Source organism: Ictalurus furcatus, chromosome 7, assembly GCF_023375685.1.
Source record: "Ictalurus furcatus strain D&B chromosome 7, Billie_1.0, whole genome shotgun sequence".
NCBI classification, from domain to species: domain Eukaryota; kingdom Metazoa; phylum Chordata; class Actinopteri; order Siluriformes; family Ictaluridae; genus Ictalurus; species Ictalurus furcatus.
Genome location: NC_071261.1, coordinates 20,121,083 through 20,137,568, shown reverse-complemented (window position 1 = coordinate 20,137,568; position 16,486 = coordinate 20,121,083). Strand labels below are relative to the sequence as shown.

Genomic DNA, 16,486 nt, shown 5'->3' with positions numbered 1-16,486 from the left:
CTAACAAAACATTCACTGGAACTAGTTTAAGAATGTTTGCAGGCAGGTCCATTTTTATTCAAGATGACTTCACACGTATGAATAAAAACGTGATCGTTTTATTCCTCTTAAACCACAGCGATTTGTAATTTATCAATGAACAACAAGTAATTATACTTCAACTGTTTACAGTTACAGCAGCTATAAACAGTTCGTCCTTCACCAGCCTCTCTTTTCTCTTTCTTCATCAACAGTGGATTTTTCTTTGTTAAATAAGAATTTTTTTTATGTGTTTATTATTCAGTCTCTACAGGATTTCGCTGAGTGTTTTGGGGATTGCTTGATTTTGCTGCAGCTTTTTTTTTTTTTTAAATTTGATTTGATTTATTTTTTTTGAAGATTTGCAGTCTTTCGCAGTGATGTTTGTTGGTAAATGAGACCTTTAAGCTGTACTCACGTTCAACGCACTTGAATCGAACCGGGATTTGGTTGAATGCGCATTGTGATGACGTCACATGACACGTCTTGGCCCAAATAGACGGAAAATCTGCGGTAACTTTGAAAAATTGCAAGCTCCGCCAAATATTGAGGAGTTTGAAAAATCCTGGCAGGGATTAGCTGAGACACACGTCAGCCACATCTACAGCTTATATCGGTAAAAGTGTCAAGTGAAATCAAATCAAAATCTTATAGGAGGCTGAGAAATGCACTGCCCCAGAGCAAAAACCATCAAATAAGGTTTGGTGATGATGGTATTAACGTACAGAGGAATTTGACTGAAAAGTGACACGTTTATGTGTCATGATGATGTTCTTTTCTGTGATCACCTAGCTTCGATTTACCGCAGGACAAAAGTGTGGAAAAAGGCGAAGAGCCCGGCCTACGAGTGCGTTTTTAGATACGAGCCCGTCTAAAGAATTGAGGGCGATAATGTGAGATTTACCCCCTTTACAATTCTGTATCGAATCTGTAACGAATCCAGACGTCACTGCTGATTTTTTTAACAGCTTACACTGATGCACTAATTAATATTTTGACTCGCAATGTTGCAAAAATTGTCTGTTTTACCCAGACAACTCTGTAGCTGTATTTTTTTTTGCCTTAAACACTACCAAAAAAAAGGGGGAACTGAAAACACTTGACCAACTGAAATTGGCAAGCAGAGGAACGTTTAAAACTCACACACACACAAACAAACACAACAGCCCATCAGGCTCGAGGTTCGTGTTTTAACACTGGTACTTTGACACCACTCTGAGACACATGTTTCTGAGAAATACTAAAGCAGAAGGATCAAGCAAAGAATGTTGACCGTGTTATCGAGTAAACTGATCTAACCTGGCTTTCTCTCTCGTTCTGTCTGCTGCATCACTCCCCACAATAGCCCATGGAAGTATATGATTACACTTCAGATATACTTCCTGCAATGATACGGAAATCAACACTAGAGCAAAATCTACGACTTTTTCCTGACGAAAACCCTGTAACGTTCTCTCGTCGCTTTCTGCACGGAGATTCGCATTCGTGCCCGAGAGAAATATTCCGGACTGTAATTCGATCGCCTTCTAATATCGGATTTTAAAAGAAAGAGAGCTTTTGCCTTTCACTACCTCGTGGCTCTCTTCTCGCGTCCTGCTTTCACCCGTGAAGGCAAACAGCAATCTGGTACTCTTCAAGAAATGCACAATGGACATGAAGGAAAACATCTGCACTCTCTGGTGCACATTCACCCATCGTTCAACATCGCTATTGAACACCGGTCTGTGCAGCTTGCCCTGGGATTTAAATCAGCTACGTTATTACACACAGACAGTGTGGCTTTAAAGTAGGGATAGCATTTCAGGGCCTCGGGGATTGTCCTCACTACTTACACAACCGTCATTATTACTACTACTGCTGCAGGATGTGTGTATGTAGTGTGTGGCTTAAAGGAAAAAGTCAATGTGGGCAGAGAAAATGTAGCCGTGTGTGTGTGTGTGTGTGGGTCTTTGGTGTGCAAGTGTGAATTACACTGTAGTGGTGGGCAGTAAATTAGAAGCATATCCTGCCTGTCAGGTGCCTGCAGGCAGAAAGATAAATTTCTAAGAGCTAACCGCTGTGACTACATGTTCAGTGGTGCCTCATTGAGAAATACCATCTTCCTGATGTCACTCAGCGATACGAGCTGAACCTGCCACCAGAAGCAGTTACGCATGTCAACAGCACGCTGTCATCTCGCAGTAGAGTTCATCAAACCTTCACAAAACTCCAAAACTAAACGGGTTAAATAGGTGACTGATTAAATTAAATACCATGAAATATAGGTTAAGAACTAGTTTTTTTTTTTTTTAATGGGGTTTTTTTTTGGCGGGGGGATAAAAATTTTGAACAGGATGGTCAAAAAGCTTTTGAAGGGCAGTCTTAAACGGGGGGAAAAAACAAGATCTTTAAACAAAATAAGAATTTACACCGATCATCCTGTTCAAAAGTTTATACCCCCTTAATGCATTGTGTGGCCTTCTTGAGCATCAGTGAATGTTTGCACCTTATGTAATAGTTGTGTACGAGTCCCTCAGTGTGAAAAGATGGATCTCAACATCATATAGCCACTGCTGGAAAAGGGGTCAAATATGCAGAAGATTCTGGAAAAGCAAAGAATGTGCAGGACCTGGAGGATTTTGTCTGAAGAACAGTGGGCAGTTTAACTGCTCAGGACAAACAAGGGACTCATGAACAATCTCACAAAACAAACACAGTTGTTGATCATCCAGGTAACGAATGGACTGGTTCATTTGTGTAAATTCAGCTATTACTGTGTGCAAACATCTGAAATAGCTTATTCAGGGCAGCACTAAATAATAAATAAATAAATAAATAAATAAATAAATAAATAAATAAATAAATGCACTTTTTAAATTATTGCCATTTTGCAGATTCTGCAAATCGTATGTACACTTATGACCTCAACTGTATGTGCTTTTTTTTATAACACAAAAAAAAAGTCTCATTTTAAAAAGATTTTTTTTTAAGTCTAAATAATAGGTATTCTCTTCAAAATATATGTGCCAAAACTGACACCTCATCAAACTTGTTCTCACTCTGCAGGAACTCTAGAGCTGCCTGGGGGTATGAATATGAGGTGGCACACATCTAAAATCATTTGGTTATCTATTAACATGGGGGGGGGGGGGGGGGGGCAAAGAACTTTCACAAAAGAGAAAGTTGTTGACTTGTACAAATCAAGTTATGTATATTAAAAACACAGTTAAAAATACCATTAAGGAAAATTAAGGACAAAAGGTTTCACATGTCAGGAACTGCATGAGCCTACTGCCTTCCCCCTCACCCCCCACCCCCTCACACAGTGAAGAAAATGGTGAAGGAAGGGGAAAAAGAGCCCGGTTTCCCTCAGAACCACAATACTAGAGTTTGTCAAGTTGCAGATTCAACTGCTAAATGCCACCGTCATAACTGCACCCGGTTTAGAAGCAGTGCAAGAAACAAGCCCTTACTGCGAGCATGTCACAAAATGCAGAACCTGAACTTAATCAAGCATCATTAGAATTACAATTGGCATTGTGCGTTGTGGTCAGATGAGACCAGAATCAAACGTTTCAATCATGGAAACCATCAGCATGTTTCCGTCACCAGAAGCGGACTACACACAGGAAAAAGCACCTCTCAGAGCCACTGAAAATCATGGCGGTGGATCAATAATGTTCCGAGGATGTTTTGTGGCTGGTGGTTCAGTGGTTCTGCGAAGATTCATGAAATCATGATTTCTGCTAAGTACCAGGATATTTCAGCAGAAAACCCTGTTGCATCTGACAGCAGGTTTCGATTTTCGCCATAGTTACAGCTTTCAACAAGATTCTTTAACCAGAAAAGTTTTGCAATGAGTCTTCTGAGGCACGAACGTAAGAAAAGAAATGGAGGTTAAAACGTTCTGCATAGAGCAATTGACTGAGATCCCTCTACAGGCATTGGTGGTGGACATTACATGAAGAGCCTCAGTGCTGTTAGTCTCTCCAGTAGAATATTCACTGTAATGGTGCATACAATTTCCCAGCTCAAAATATCACTTTGTGTGTGTATATTGTTTTACTTAACGGGTGCTAACACTACTCCTGACTTTTGAAAAAGATCTGGTGGTCCACCACAACCACCACGACACTCGGACACTACGAGATAGTCTGTTCAGATATTTAACGGCAAAACCCCAAGTCGTTCCTGTAGTCGCTGACTTACACTAATGTCACAATACTCCTAGAAAACCGCTGTTAACCAGCTACTTTGGTTAAAACAAAACTGCGTTTTAAGTTCCTTTATTAGTCAACAATTCAAAAAGTACAATGGACCAATTCCATGTAGCTCATGTGGTGAAACCTTGCAGGAAGGAAATGTGTTGGTGTGTGCCAGCACTGTGCCACCGTGCCAACATGGTCAAGGAGCCAACAGAATCACTGCTAAGCGTGAGCCGTGCCATACAAGCATGCCCTCGTTCGACTACCTCCAGAGAAATCTCGATGGCACAAAAGGATCGAACATGATCTGAAGATACGGGGTATGTACGAGGGAAACGGGCAGGAAAGGAACTTGAGACGTAATTAGGGTAAACTTGTTCCACGCACTGGGTGACTAAACCAAACTAAGCCAAAACGTGCCATATGCCTTTTCCTGGGTTCACCACATGCTCATGTGTAAACGGCTTTTAGGAACAGACTTGGCTCATTTGTTTTTTGATGAATTAAACCGGGCCATCTGATGCACAGCCATCCTAGAAATACAGGTTGCCCATGGTTTGTCTTTACTGTACAGCTGCTCTAAAACTGCCAGCATATTTAAAGTGCACCAGTTCCATAGCTTTGTATACATATCCCTTAGTGTTATGATAGTTTGGGAAATATTCTAGTTTTCATTCTACAGTTAGTCACTTCTGGGAAAACAATTACCATTTATATATATATATATATATATATATTTTTTTTTTTTTTTATCAGTCATCCTGTACTGATCCCGGGTTCATCCGACTAAATGAATATGTCCCGCCCCCGAAGGCGGGTCATGCTCTTGCTGTTTTTGGCTGTGCATCATCTCACACACTAATTCCTTTTCCATCGTCCCTTTGGTTGGAGAAAAAAAATGGTTGGAGTTTATTCATTTCAAACAGGGTGGAATTTGTTCGAGTTGTTAAACTCGGTTAAAGCTGGTTAGTCGATGTGTGCGTGCGAAAGCGGTGGTGACGAATCCTCCACATTCTCCATATTCATCTACTTTGCTACGGTACTGTCAAGTTTTGTTTAGATTTCTCAGGGGTGCGGTGTATCTCAAATGCTACTGGTTGTTCGAATCAGTCAAGCACTTCAATATGTCATCACTCATTCCTCATTGTCATCAGGTCTTCCTGTTTCTAAAGAAGAAGAAAAAAAATACATTAAAAATTTTTTTCTTTCAGGACAATTCCTTTGGTTGTCTCCATTTCAAACCATACCACACCCTCGAGGGAGTAAGAGACATAAAGTGCCCTATTTTGGGGAGTAAAGGGATTACTGAGATGAGACACAAATTTCTGCCTTTAAATACCCTGACTAATGACACAAGGGTGGAGCGCGTTGGAAAAGCAAGGCTCGGCATGGCTGGTTCTGTTTTGGCTCGGCCATAGTGGGTCGCTTCAGGCTAGGCACATATGGTTGAGCCCACAGCACCAGCTCCTTGTTGTCAAGAGGACATTTTAATGACAGGGAAGAGTCAAAGAAAACTCTCTCTCTCTCTCTCTCTCTCACCACTTCCAACATCAAGCAGAGCCCATAGATGTTCCATATGGGTCTTTCTGAGCCATTTTGCTGTTGGCTGCTTGCCTAAAACAATCATACACACACACACACACACACACACACACCCTATGTGTGCACTTTCAGACTGCTCTAGACAAACAAGGAAACATTCCTTTGGATGTTTGGCAGTCTTTTTAACTAGTCTGCCTCGGGCTCCAATTAAAAATAAAATGACACTTTTATCCTACTGGATTTGAAGCTTCCTATAGGCCGATACGTACATTAAAGCTTGTACTGGATTCAGTAGGGGTGGCCAGCACATGCAAACTTCATTTATGCACTAAGTGGGAAGAAAAAAGCACCACCGTGTTTACACCACCACCTTTATACTTAATTACCGCTTCTTCTTCTTCTTCTTCTTCTTCTAAGTCCTAGCTGGACAAAATTCAAAAGACAACGGGAAGAAAACAAAAACCAAAACCCTAGGCCTTTTTTTTTGATGATTTAATTACCTTTTTAAACAACATTGGTTAAATTTACATCCTACATTTTAGGCTTTGAATAAAAAACTATTTTGGGGGGGGCGCAACACTACTAAAACGGCTCCTGTCAAATTTTAAATATAGTGTGGATCAGTTATTAGCGGTAAACATGTGATGCACCTGATGTGGGCAATGCCTTGCATACAAGTTCATGCTTGCCAGATTGGATGCAGTGACCAGGTAGCCCTGATACGTAATGATGAATCAACATTGTTTTCGTTTCACAGTTATTAAAAACAGCCTGATCGTGCGGCACAATCCCAGTCTTGTGCATTCGTACTGAATATCTGGAATCAATGCAGGACAGCAAAAAAAAAAAAAAAACAGCGCTTCCCCCCCCCCCCCCATTTCTAATTCTCGGTATGATTGGTTTTGTTGAAGTGTTATGCTTTGTATTTTTTTAAAAAAAAACTGCACCACATTCCAGTCATAATTTTCAGCAATTTATTCTTTCTCGAAATCCCTTTTTTCATTGGCCAGAATTTCAGAGCTATTTCATACTTTTATTAGTTCCGTTTTATTGTGCTTTCTTACATTATTGTGTATTTTTATGATATACTGCTTTCATTTGTTCTTTCCATATTTATCCCACTTCTATTTACTTTGTTTTACCAGCTGGTTCATTGGAGAATTTTTTTTTTTTTTAAAGCACACTGCAAATCCTAATCTGGACCTCGAGCCTAAGCCACAGAGTGTAACTGAATGGCCTACCTGCAGCAGAGAAACTTGCTGTTGAATTACATGCTCCTAATGAAGGCTACAAGGGTTTCTTACAGAGACAGACCAGAGTAAACACAATCCTCATCAAATAGAATACGACTGGAAACGTTTGCCCTCGCTGTGACCCAGCGCTTCTTGCAGTAGTTGGTAAAAATATGACTCACGCACACTAGAGGAAAAGAAACAGAAAACAGCAAAGGGTGCTGTGAGGTCTGTCATCCAACAGCATCGCCATGCTGTCTGTCTCACCATTAATAATCATCCCCAACACACAACCTTGTTAAGAATATAGAACGAAACTAAAGAGTTAAAAAAGCAAAAAGGTTTCTGAAGAGAGAAGAGAAGAAGAAAGCAGTCAGCCATTTCGAAAAGTGTCCTCTGACCTTTAACCCCCTTGTGGTCCTTAGCAGGGGAAGAGAAGGGGAGGGAAAATGTGAGAGACAGAAGGTGTTAGTGATACACTGTCTGTGTTGCATCCTCACTTGCCATCTGCTTACTACGTGCTGCTGTAAATGAGGCAAGAATATAAATAAATAACACACACACACACACACACACACACACACACACACACACACAAAAACCAATCCACGCGCTTTCATTGCAGTTCCCTGATCACCTTTATGCTTACTGGCTTGCTTTGCTCTCGGTTCGGAGTTCTGAGATGAGAAGAGATGCGGTGAGGGGAGAGTCCCATCTCTTTCGCTTTGATGCTTCTTAAAGAAACTCCCTTCCTACTTCGCGGCTATCTCAGCCTACTGCCTGAACACATGACGCAACGTAACCCAGATATGCTCTCCGATATCAGGCCTGCAACCGCGTACCCACATATGTTCATTCGTGAGTTCCACTGAGGCTTGCGCATTCTCGCTAAACGTGTCGGACGGAAAAACTATTTAAAATATGGCGTCGAAAATTCGAAAACGTTGTGAAGAACCAATCGGATTCTAGACTTGATTGCATGGTGTACCGAACCGTTTAAGATATTCATGTGCAAATGAATGCAGATGGAGTTGAAGCCACATTTCCTTAAAGATGAGCCAATATGGCTGGAAATAACAAACGAAAACGAGTTCTCATAGTGGAGCGTATAACCTGGAGTGGGGCTCCCTGATTTTTGTGACAGCGTTGGTGGAAATCACCTGCAGTTATCAAAGTCATTACATGTGTTATGGTTTTATAGGTTAAAAAGTGTTTACACCAAAGGCACATTAACTCAATAGCAACTTGGTGTGTGTAAATAACGTCAACTTGAAGCTAATGGCAATTTGAATAAAAACGTGTTCTGTAAGTGGAGTACCTCCTACACACAGTCAAAATATTACTGTGCACATTTACATAATGAGCATAATATCTGAATAGTTGGACTGTGTTCTTTATGCGTGTTATAAAGCTGTATTCAGGAGGTCCTTGTAAAAAAAAAATAATAATAATAATAATAATAATAATAATAAAATAATTTACAGTTAATTAGGTCCCTGTTTGAGAACCTCTTTTCTAGACTGAAATTAAAAAAATAATAATAATAATTTTTTAAAAAAATACATAAATAAAAAGTCACCTGAGTTCAAAGTGGTGTTGGGAAAAATAAAAATAATAAAAACTATTCTGACCTTTCGAGACACCGGAACAAGGAACTTAAACAACACTGCTAAAATAAACACAAAGGTTTGGGGAGGTGAATAGAAAGAATGTCCTTTTATTTTATCATAACCATGAAGCGTGAAACATTACGAAAGAAAGAACCCGATCATTCAGACCTCCGCTTACGATGCCTCTGAGGAGATGATCAACCACTTTAAACTCTTTGTGACACCGGACAATATTTATTCCTCAAATACCTGCGAGCACTGCATAATCTCCAACATGATTAACAGCATTACACACAGCACTCTGCAAACGTCCTAGGCGCTGGATATATTTTTTTTTTTGTTATAGATTTTTAATTGATGAATTCTGCATTATTGAGTCAGTACGAAAACATTTTTGATTTCTAAACAATACTTTGCCAAAAAATAACATTACAGAAAAACGTCAGTAAACAAAGCAGGATATTACGTAAGAGACCATAATGAAGGCTCCTTAGTTTCGCATACGAAAAAGTGTCCCAGTCGAACCCTGCGTCCCAACCGGCCTCTACTACCCATCCGAAACGGTGTCCGAGATTAGAATTAGCATGTCCCGAATCGTAGTAATATGTTGAAACGAGCATCCCAAAGCTACCTCTACTATGTCCGGAAGATTTTTGAAGTATGGCTCTATTGCCCACAACAACTTGGCAGGGAGGAGGAGTTTTGTGACGGTTTGCTTCGCCGATTTCAAGGATGCATTTTAGAGACGTGTAAATAAAAAATGTGGAAAAATGAATCGCAATTTGTGAATGATGAAACAGTATAAATTATATAAGGAATAATGAATGAAGAAAAGCATTCTCTTCTGTTACATGATGTTAGTGTGTACTTGCATACTCTTACTACACGCTCAAAAGTATGTACTTTTTCTTCACACATCGGCTGTGGCTCAGGTGGTAGAGCAGGTTGTCCACTAATCGTAGGGTTGGCAGTTCGATTCCCGGCCCACATGAGTTCACATGCTGAAGTGTCCTTGGGCAAGACACTGAACCCCAAGTTGCACCCGATGGCAAGCTAGCACCTTGCCTGGCAACTCTGCTACCATTGGTGTTTGAATGAGAATGTGTAAAGGGCTTTGTAGAACTGCGCTATATAAGTGCAGACCATTTACACAAAAAATAAAAATACATACTTTTAGTTCATTGTATAAGTATGCCAAATGGGATGCAGGGAAAGTCTCCAGAAAAATTGTACTAGTATTTAAGCGAGAGGGAAAAAAAAAAGCAAAGGGTAATATTGAGTAAATATTGAGTTTATACTGCACACTGTAGTACTTTTAAGTAGAAAGATTTAAATTTCATTATTTTTAAAGTCATCTTTACTTTATATTTAATAAACGTGCCTCAGTGACGGTTATAGATGGGAATAGAGCAGTGCATGAATGTAAACAAGGGCTGGGACGTTTGGCCGTTGTTTAGTTGGGTGTTGTAATGAGCGTTCCTACAAGACATGCCACTATAGTTTTGCTTTCCCCTGCCTCGGCACATTAAAGCAAGCCAGCCTGTCATGGCACAAAAGTAAAATGTCACTGTTTCCAGTTACTAGGCAAACTCGTATAAACAGCGACGCAGAAGCAAACCCCTTCACGTCCTCCAGCACCGGAGAGTATTCGCCGTCACTCGGTCGCTGCGCAGCACCGAGGCCTTCGTCTCCAGCCAACACAAACAACTCGTCAGCGAGAGCCGTTTGCTGTCCCACACAATCACACAATGAGCGTGTCACTGCTCTGCTTTCTGTTTGAGCCAGACTCGCTCCACTTGTGAGGCCCACGCGTACGTTCACGCTTATCTAACGGGCAAATAATCCCAACTGGAAAAGTCTGATCGTATCTGATAAAGTATGATCTGATTAGGATGTTACTTGTTTAACATGCTGGAAAATAAAAATGGACTATGGGTAGGTTAACGTTCTTCATATCTTTCTAATTATCAGTAGAAAAAAAAGAAATGAACACAGTAAAAATAATAAAGTTTGAGGGGAATCACTTCATGTTTTCTGAATGAAACATCCTGGATGTTAAAAATCCAGAACTGCTGACTCTGAAGAAAGTAAAAGTTCCCTTCGCTGGGCTGTAAACGTAACCAACAGGCTGGAGCAAGAATCAGGAAACTCTGAAAGTAAAGGGCACTGTAAACACTGCTCTTCTCCCAAGCTTGGTTTTTATTCCCCCCCCTCTCTTCTTATCCATGAGCCAAGCCAAAGCAAACACAATGGAGGAACTGCTGGGATTTCTGTCCAGTCGCCCCAGAGTTTCAGAAAACTGCACTTCCCTCATCTTAACCCTGCTTTTGGGCTGCATTCAATAAATACATCCTGATCCCTTACGATAACGTGAACGCTATCCGAAACATACCGAGTAAACAGTGCGCTTCGTTTTCTTGGCGTGAAGGCCTGGACCTCACGTTTGGCACAGAAACTGGCTACTTCACACACAAGTTAGTCAAACATCAATACACAGAGAGGATAATTAATCAAACCGGAGCGGGCTTTTACAGGTTCTTAACACGTTTTCACGGTTGAATCTGACACGCAGACATCCGCTTACATCACAGCTGTGAGCACTGGCGTTCCTGCTCGAATATACACGGTAACTACGAGGAGGAAAAGCACGATGTGCGTGTGGCGAGGGACCAAACTTTACTTTACGCCGGATGTCAAGCTGAAATCCTAAAAGACGTGCTTCTGGTGTGTCTGGCACCAAAAACCATCATCATATTTCAAAATGTCCATGACCTAATGAAGGCTTCGCTGGATTTCCCCTTCAAACAACTCGTATTAACACTTAATTAAAGGCTTTAATCCCTTCTGTAACATCGCATGTATGCACACCAGTGCTTCTTTCTAGCTGAAAATAGACACAGCTGATGCAACTTACAGCTTTGGTACACGGCTTCCGTTTTTTTTCCCCCTCCCGACCAACAGTTTTGTCACTGCTGACATACTGAGTGGCCAAACAAAGAGACGTGTCAAACAAAACAAGAATCCTGTAACCTTACATCGCTCACATTTGCTCAGGTAACTGGGGGGGGGGGGCAGAGGTCACACTCGCTTGCTTGCTAACACACACACCAAAACACTCAATCTCTTTCTCTTCCACAGCTCTCTCTCTGTCTCTTTCCATGTCGCTCTGTGTGTGTCTCTCTCTCTCTGGGTCTCTCTCTCGATAATGGGCATTAGGGAAGGGTAGAGGCCCTGTGGGAACAGTTCTCTTTTAAACACAACTCACCTCTCTTTTACAAGGACAGACCCCCAGCTATACACACACACACACACACACACACACACACACACACACACACACACACAAAACTAAAGGGGATAAACTTCCACTGAACAGCACACCCTGAAAACGAAAACAACAAAAAACGTGTTCAATCAAATCGTTAAGTCGAATCCTGTTCCCTCGGGGCATGTCGTGCTGGAACAGGTAATTAACACTCTCGTGATTCCACATGATGCAGAGATTACTATCCAAAACAGGTCGTCTTTCACTGCTGCGTATATCAAATGACACAATAGGTATCTATGGGTATAACGAAGATTAGAGTTTTCTTTCAGCAGAAAAAAAGTGCACTAGTGTATTCCAGAAATACACACTACCGGTCAAAAGTCTGTGGGCACTTGACTGAAATGTTTCTCATGATCTTAAAAATCTTTTGATCTGAAGGTGTATGATTAAATATTTGAAATCGGTGTTGTAGACAAAAATATAATCGTGCCAACGTATTCATTAGAAAACTAACATTTCATTTACAAGAAAATATGCAATTTTAAACGGATGACTCAGAGCGAAATATTCCGAAAAGCAGCCAATAAGTGTGCAGCATAGGTGTGAACTCCTTTAATACTGTTTACAAAGCATCTCAGGGAAATTCCTCAAGAAACTTGTTGAGAAAATGCCAAGAATACATTTCTGGAAATTCGAGGCAAAAAGGGGGTCTACTTTGATGATGCTAAAATACTACATTATTTTGATTTATTTTGGATTTTTTAAAGAACAACATAATGCCCATAGTTCCATTTGTGTTACTCCAGAGTTTTGATGACCTTATTATTATTCTAAAATGTGGAGAGAGAAAAAAAACTATGCGTTTGACTAACACATAAAATGAAGGAAAAGACATTCAGGTGAAAAAGCACGCTCAAATTATGCACATGGGTAATTTAAGCTTTGTATATGCTAATAATAATCCGGATAAATTTGAAAACGCCCCCCCCGCCCCCCTTTTTGGCCTTCCCTCCACACGGACACAGCATTTTTGTCAAGCGAAAACGGAGCTTATCGAAAATGTTTTATTTATTCGAAAGTGGCGCTTTCATGTTATAGCTTGGACCGATGAAACTGAGATATTCAAGAGCGATGACGTATTTTTAGTCACGTGAAGCATTCAACTCAAAACAAACGAGACGGTGGACGATGCTGTACTGCAGCTGTTGTGCCTGCGATCCAGGTTGATAGCTTTGTTAAAGTTTAATGTCAGTTTTAGAACCGTCATATTGCGTTTTTAAATAAACGCCTGATGGAAATGACACGGACCAGAGCTTCTTACGGTTTTTACAGGGATGTAAACGTTTTCAGCAGTTTCAGGGTGGACGAGCAGTTTTTGGAAAACGTTTGAAAACGCCAGGGCAGACGGAAACCTTTTTAAAATGAAAAATACCGTTTTCAAATCTATGCAGATTAATATAGACGTGCGAGCGTTTGAGTAAAACACTGTGTACTAGTACACAAAGCAACGGGGAATATTGTGAATCTTTCATATGGACTTTCACTAATAAAATAGTCATTTAACACAACACATGGGAAGAGTGAGTCCACTACCAAGAATTTCAAAACAGTTAAACAAAATTGCATGAACTCCTCATAACTGATCAAATAATTATTAGTAGTGAGCTTGAAAACCTCAATTCGATGTGGTCAGGAGATACAAATGCACTATGACACAAACCCTCCCCACACTTCAGCCGGCCCCTTTCTAACCAACCCCTGCAAAATAAAGAGAGTCACTATTGTGGCACACTTCTTCTCCCTTGAGCTTTTTCAACCAGGGGAACAGGTGGAAGAACTGACCCTTCGTTTAAAAAAAAAAAAAAAAAAAAAAAGACAAAGGGGCAGCCGAACACTCATCTCCAGCCGTTTACACATCAATATCCTGTGTCATGCTAATAAAGCCTCCTTATGGCCCTTTAATTACATTTTTGCCCCCACCCCCAAAAAAAAATCAGTATATGACCCCTCGTCTTTCCTCGTGTTCAGAGACAGGCCTTGGTGGATAAAATCAGACAGACAGGTGGCCGTTCAGCCAGTTGCTGGCTTCTCTGAGCAAACAGAGGCAGTTCAGGTCTGCTGGAAAGCCCCCATACAGCCAGCCCCCTCTACGCTGCTTTACACACACACACACACACACACACACACACACAGTCGGTCACCTACTGAGCTGCCTAAAGGATTATAAAAGGGAAGCAAAGAGCTGATTTAAAAGAACGCTGTGCAGAAGAGAAAAATGAGACTTTATGTTTGATGCATTAAATGCGATGTGATCTTGCCTTCTTCCGTCCACAAATAACTCAAAGCTACACGGTCTTGCACTGTTTTACATGCAATAAATTAACTAAAATACTGCTCCATTACATAATCTACTAATAAAATACAGTTGACAATGATTCTGGAAATGCTCCAAATTTCTTTCTGGAGGAAAAAAAATATATACGCTTTAGTGATTTGTATGTATAAAATAAAATGTATGTTAGTTTTTTGTTTATTTTTTTTTAAAAGGCTGGCGCTCTATATAGTCTGTAGGCACTATATAGTCAATGCTCCAAGTGTGAAAATGTGCAAAAAACAAATAATATACAGCTGCAAATGAGAATTAAAAAAAAAAAGTCTATATGTCAAATTTTACATATGATTAGCCTGATGAAAGGCTTACCGGATGTATTCGTATGCATTATGATAAGGATAGGATTTATATAAACATTGTACTCAATCAAATCAATAAGTACTGCAAAAGCATATACTTCAGACGCACATATCTTTACTGGAGGTCATATTTCAGCCATCTTTCAAACATCCAGCTAAATTATATATGATATACTTTAACGAATTTATGTAATGAATTCACTGTTTACTACTGAATGTACAGACTACAGCTACTCCATAGTCGCTACACTATTGAGGTGATATTCTGTCAAGAACAAATTGTGTGTATTTAGGAATGTTTATATAAGAGAAAACTTCATTATAACTTCTGTATGCAAGTGTCCTGTGAAGAAGGAAGAAAATATGCCAATTATGTTCATATAAGCGACACTAGAGAGTGAAAAGGACATATATATATATATATATATATATATATATATATATATATATATATATATATATGTGTGTGTGTGTGTGTGTGTGTGTGTGTGTGTAGTAGGAGAACAAGCAGAAGAAAAAGCGTCGTTTCCCAACACAATTCACATCACAGTCCAGCTTTTTCTATGCGAGTGACCTGTTTTAGTGGAGTAACCAAACAAGACGCCGTACACTCGCTTTGGAAATACGTAAAAATAAATAAATACTATTAAATAAAAATAATTTTAAAAAACACTGGTTTTATTAGAGACGATAAAGCTGGGTTTGGAGCTAGTGTTTAACGTCCTCAGTTGCACTCGACAGAGCGGCGCGACCTCGAGTCACTGTGATAGCAGCAGTGGAGCTGTTTGGTAAACAACACTCAAGCCGAGAGCACACGCACACACACACACACACACACACATACACCAGGTTTCCCCTCACACGCATCTCAACTGTAGAAGTAACTTACAACACCAGTTACAGAGCATAAAAATACCGCCAATTTAAGGCGAAGGCGCAACTGGAGACGGGGCTCCCCGAAACAAAGCCAGTGCCCCTGAGCTGCACATCCAGCAGATATCATTTCAACACCCCGTGTGTGCTGCGAGTTTCCCCCTCAGAAAATACACGGCTTTTCACACTCACCACGTCTGTGAACTAGATTTTTATTACGCAGTTATTTCTAAAGTATAAACCAACCACAAAGGGTTCTTTTTAATGGCTAACGGTTAGCTGGTTAGCCCTGAACTCGCATGCAGGCTGAGCCTACAGCGCTGGTCCAATACAAATACACAGCCCATAATAATACAGCACGGGGTAGCAACAGTCACTACACACGGGACAGCAAAAAAAAATGCATACACATAAACACGCGCTTTACAAAGCCAAGAAATAGAATGAAAGTATCAGTAAATAAGCGTGTAGAAATATCCGGCAGCTGAGGTATGCCACATTGTTTCATATCACAGTAACCTACTTATGAAACAGTTTGGCTCCAGTCTCAGCACCAGCGCTGAATCTCGGACTTACCCTGTCACAACAGGCGCCATCTTCCACAAACTCTCACCAAAACTCCAACACTCGCGAGATCCGCTCTCCCACACCGACCAGCCGCCGAGACAACACAAGCGGACTGGAGATGAAGGGACGATGGAGACTGAGAGAAAGGGGGCGGGCGGCGAGGAGGGACGGAGGAAGGAGGAGGAGGAGGAGAGGGGGGACAAGGGAGAGTGAGAGAAAAGGGCAGACGCCACAACAACAGGCGTGGGAAACTTCTCACATCTCGCGAGAGTAAGAAAACTCTCACAATAGAGTAGCGTGGAGCTGAGCTTATGTTATCGCGAGAGTTGCCACGGCGCGCCTCGCCTGGATGCTTGGGTTACACCAGGCTGTTGAAGGGAAGCTAGCTCGTTTCTCACGAGGAGGCACGCAAACTTCAACGGGATAATTGTTTTACAACTTTAAAACACGCCAGCTAAAATATGGCTTTGTTCAATAATTCTCTGAATTTTAAAATCCCGT

At 40.8% G+C, this 16,486-nt stretch overlaps 1 protein-coding gene across 1 annotated transcript in view; it reads right to left on the bottom strand.

Annotated features, from left to right (window-relative positions):
• rbpjb (recombination signal binding protein for immunoglobulin kappa J region b) overlaps nucleotides 1–16,138 on the bottom strand; it is a 46,893-nt gene extending 30,755 nt beyond the window's left edge. Inside the window, exon 1 of the mRNA XM_053629228.1 lies at nucleotides 15,995–16,138. Coding sequence (XP_053485203.1) covers nucleotides 15,995–16,014 — 20 coding nt within the window. The 5' untranslated portion in view covers nucleotides 16,015–16,138. The remainder of the gene's footprint in view (nucleotides 1–15,994) is intronic.
• Between the last annotated feature and the right edge of the window lie 348 nt (nucleotides 16,139–16,486).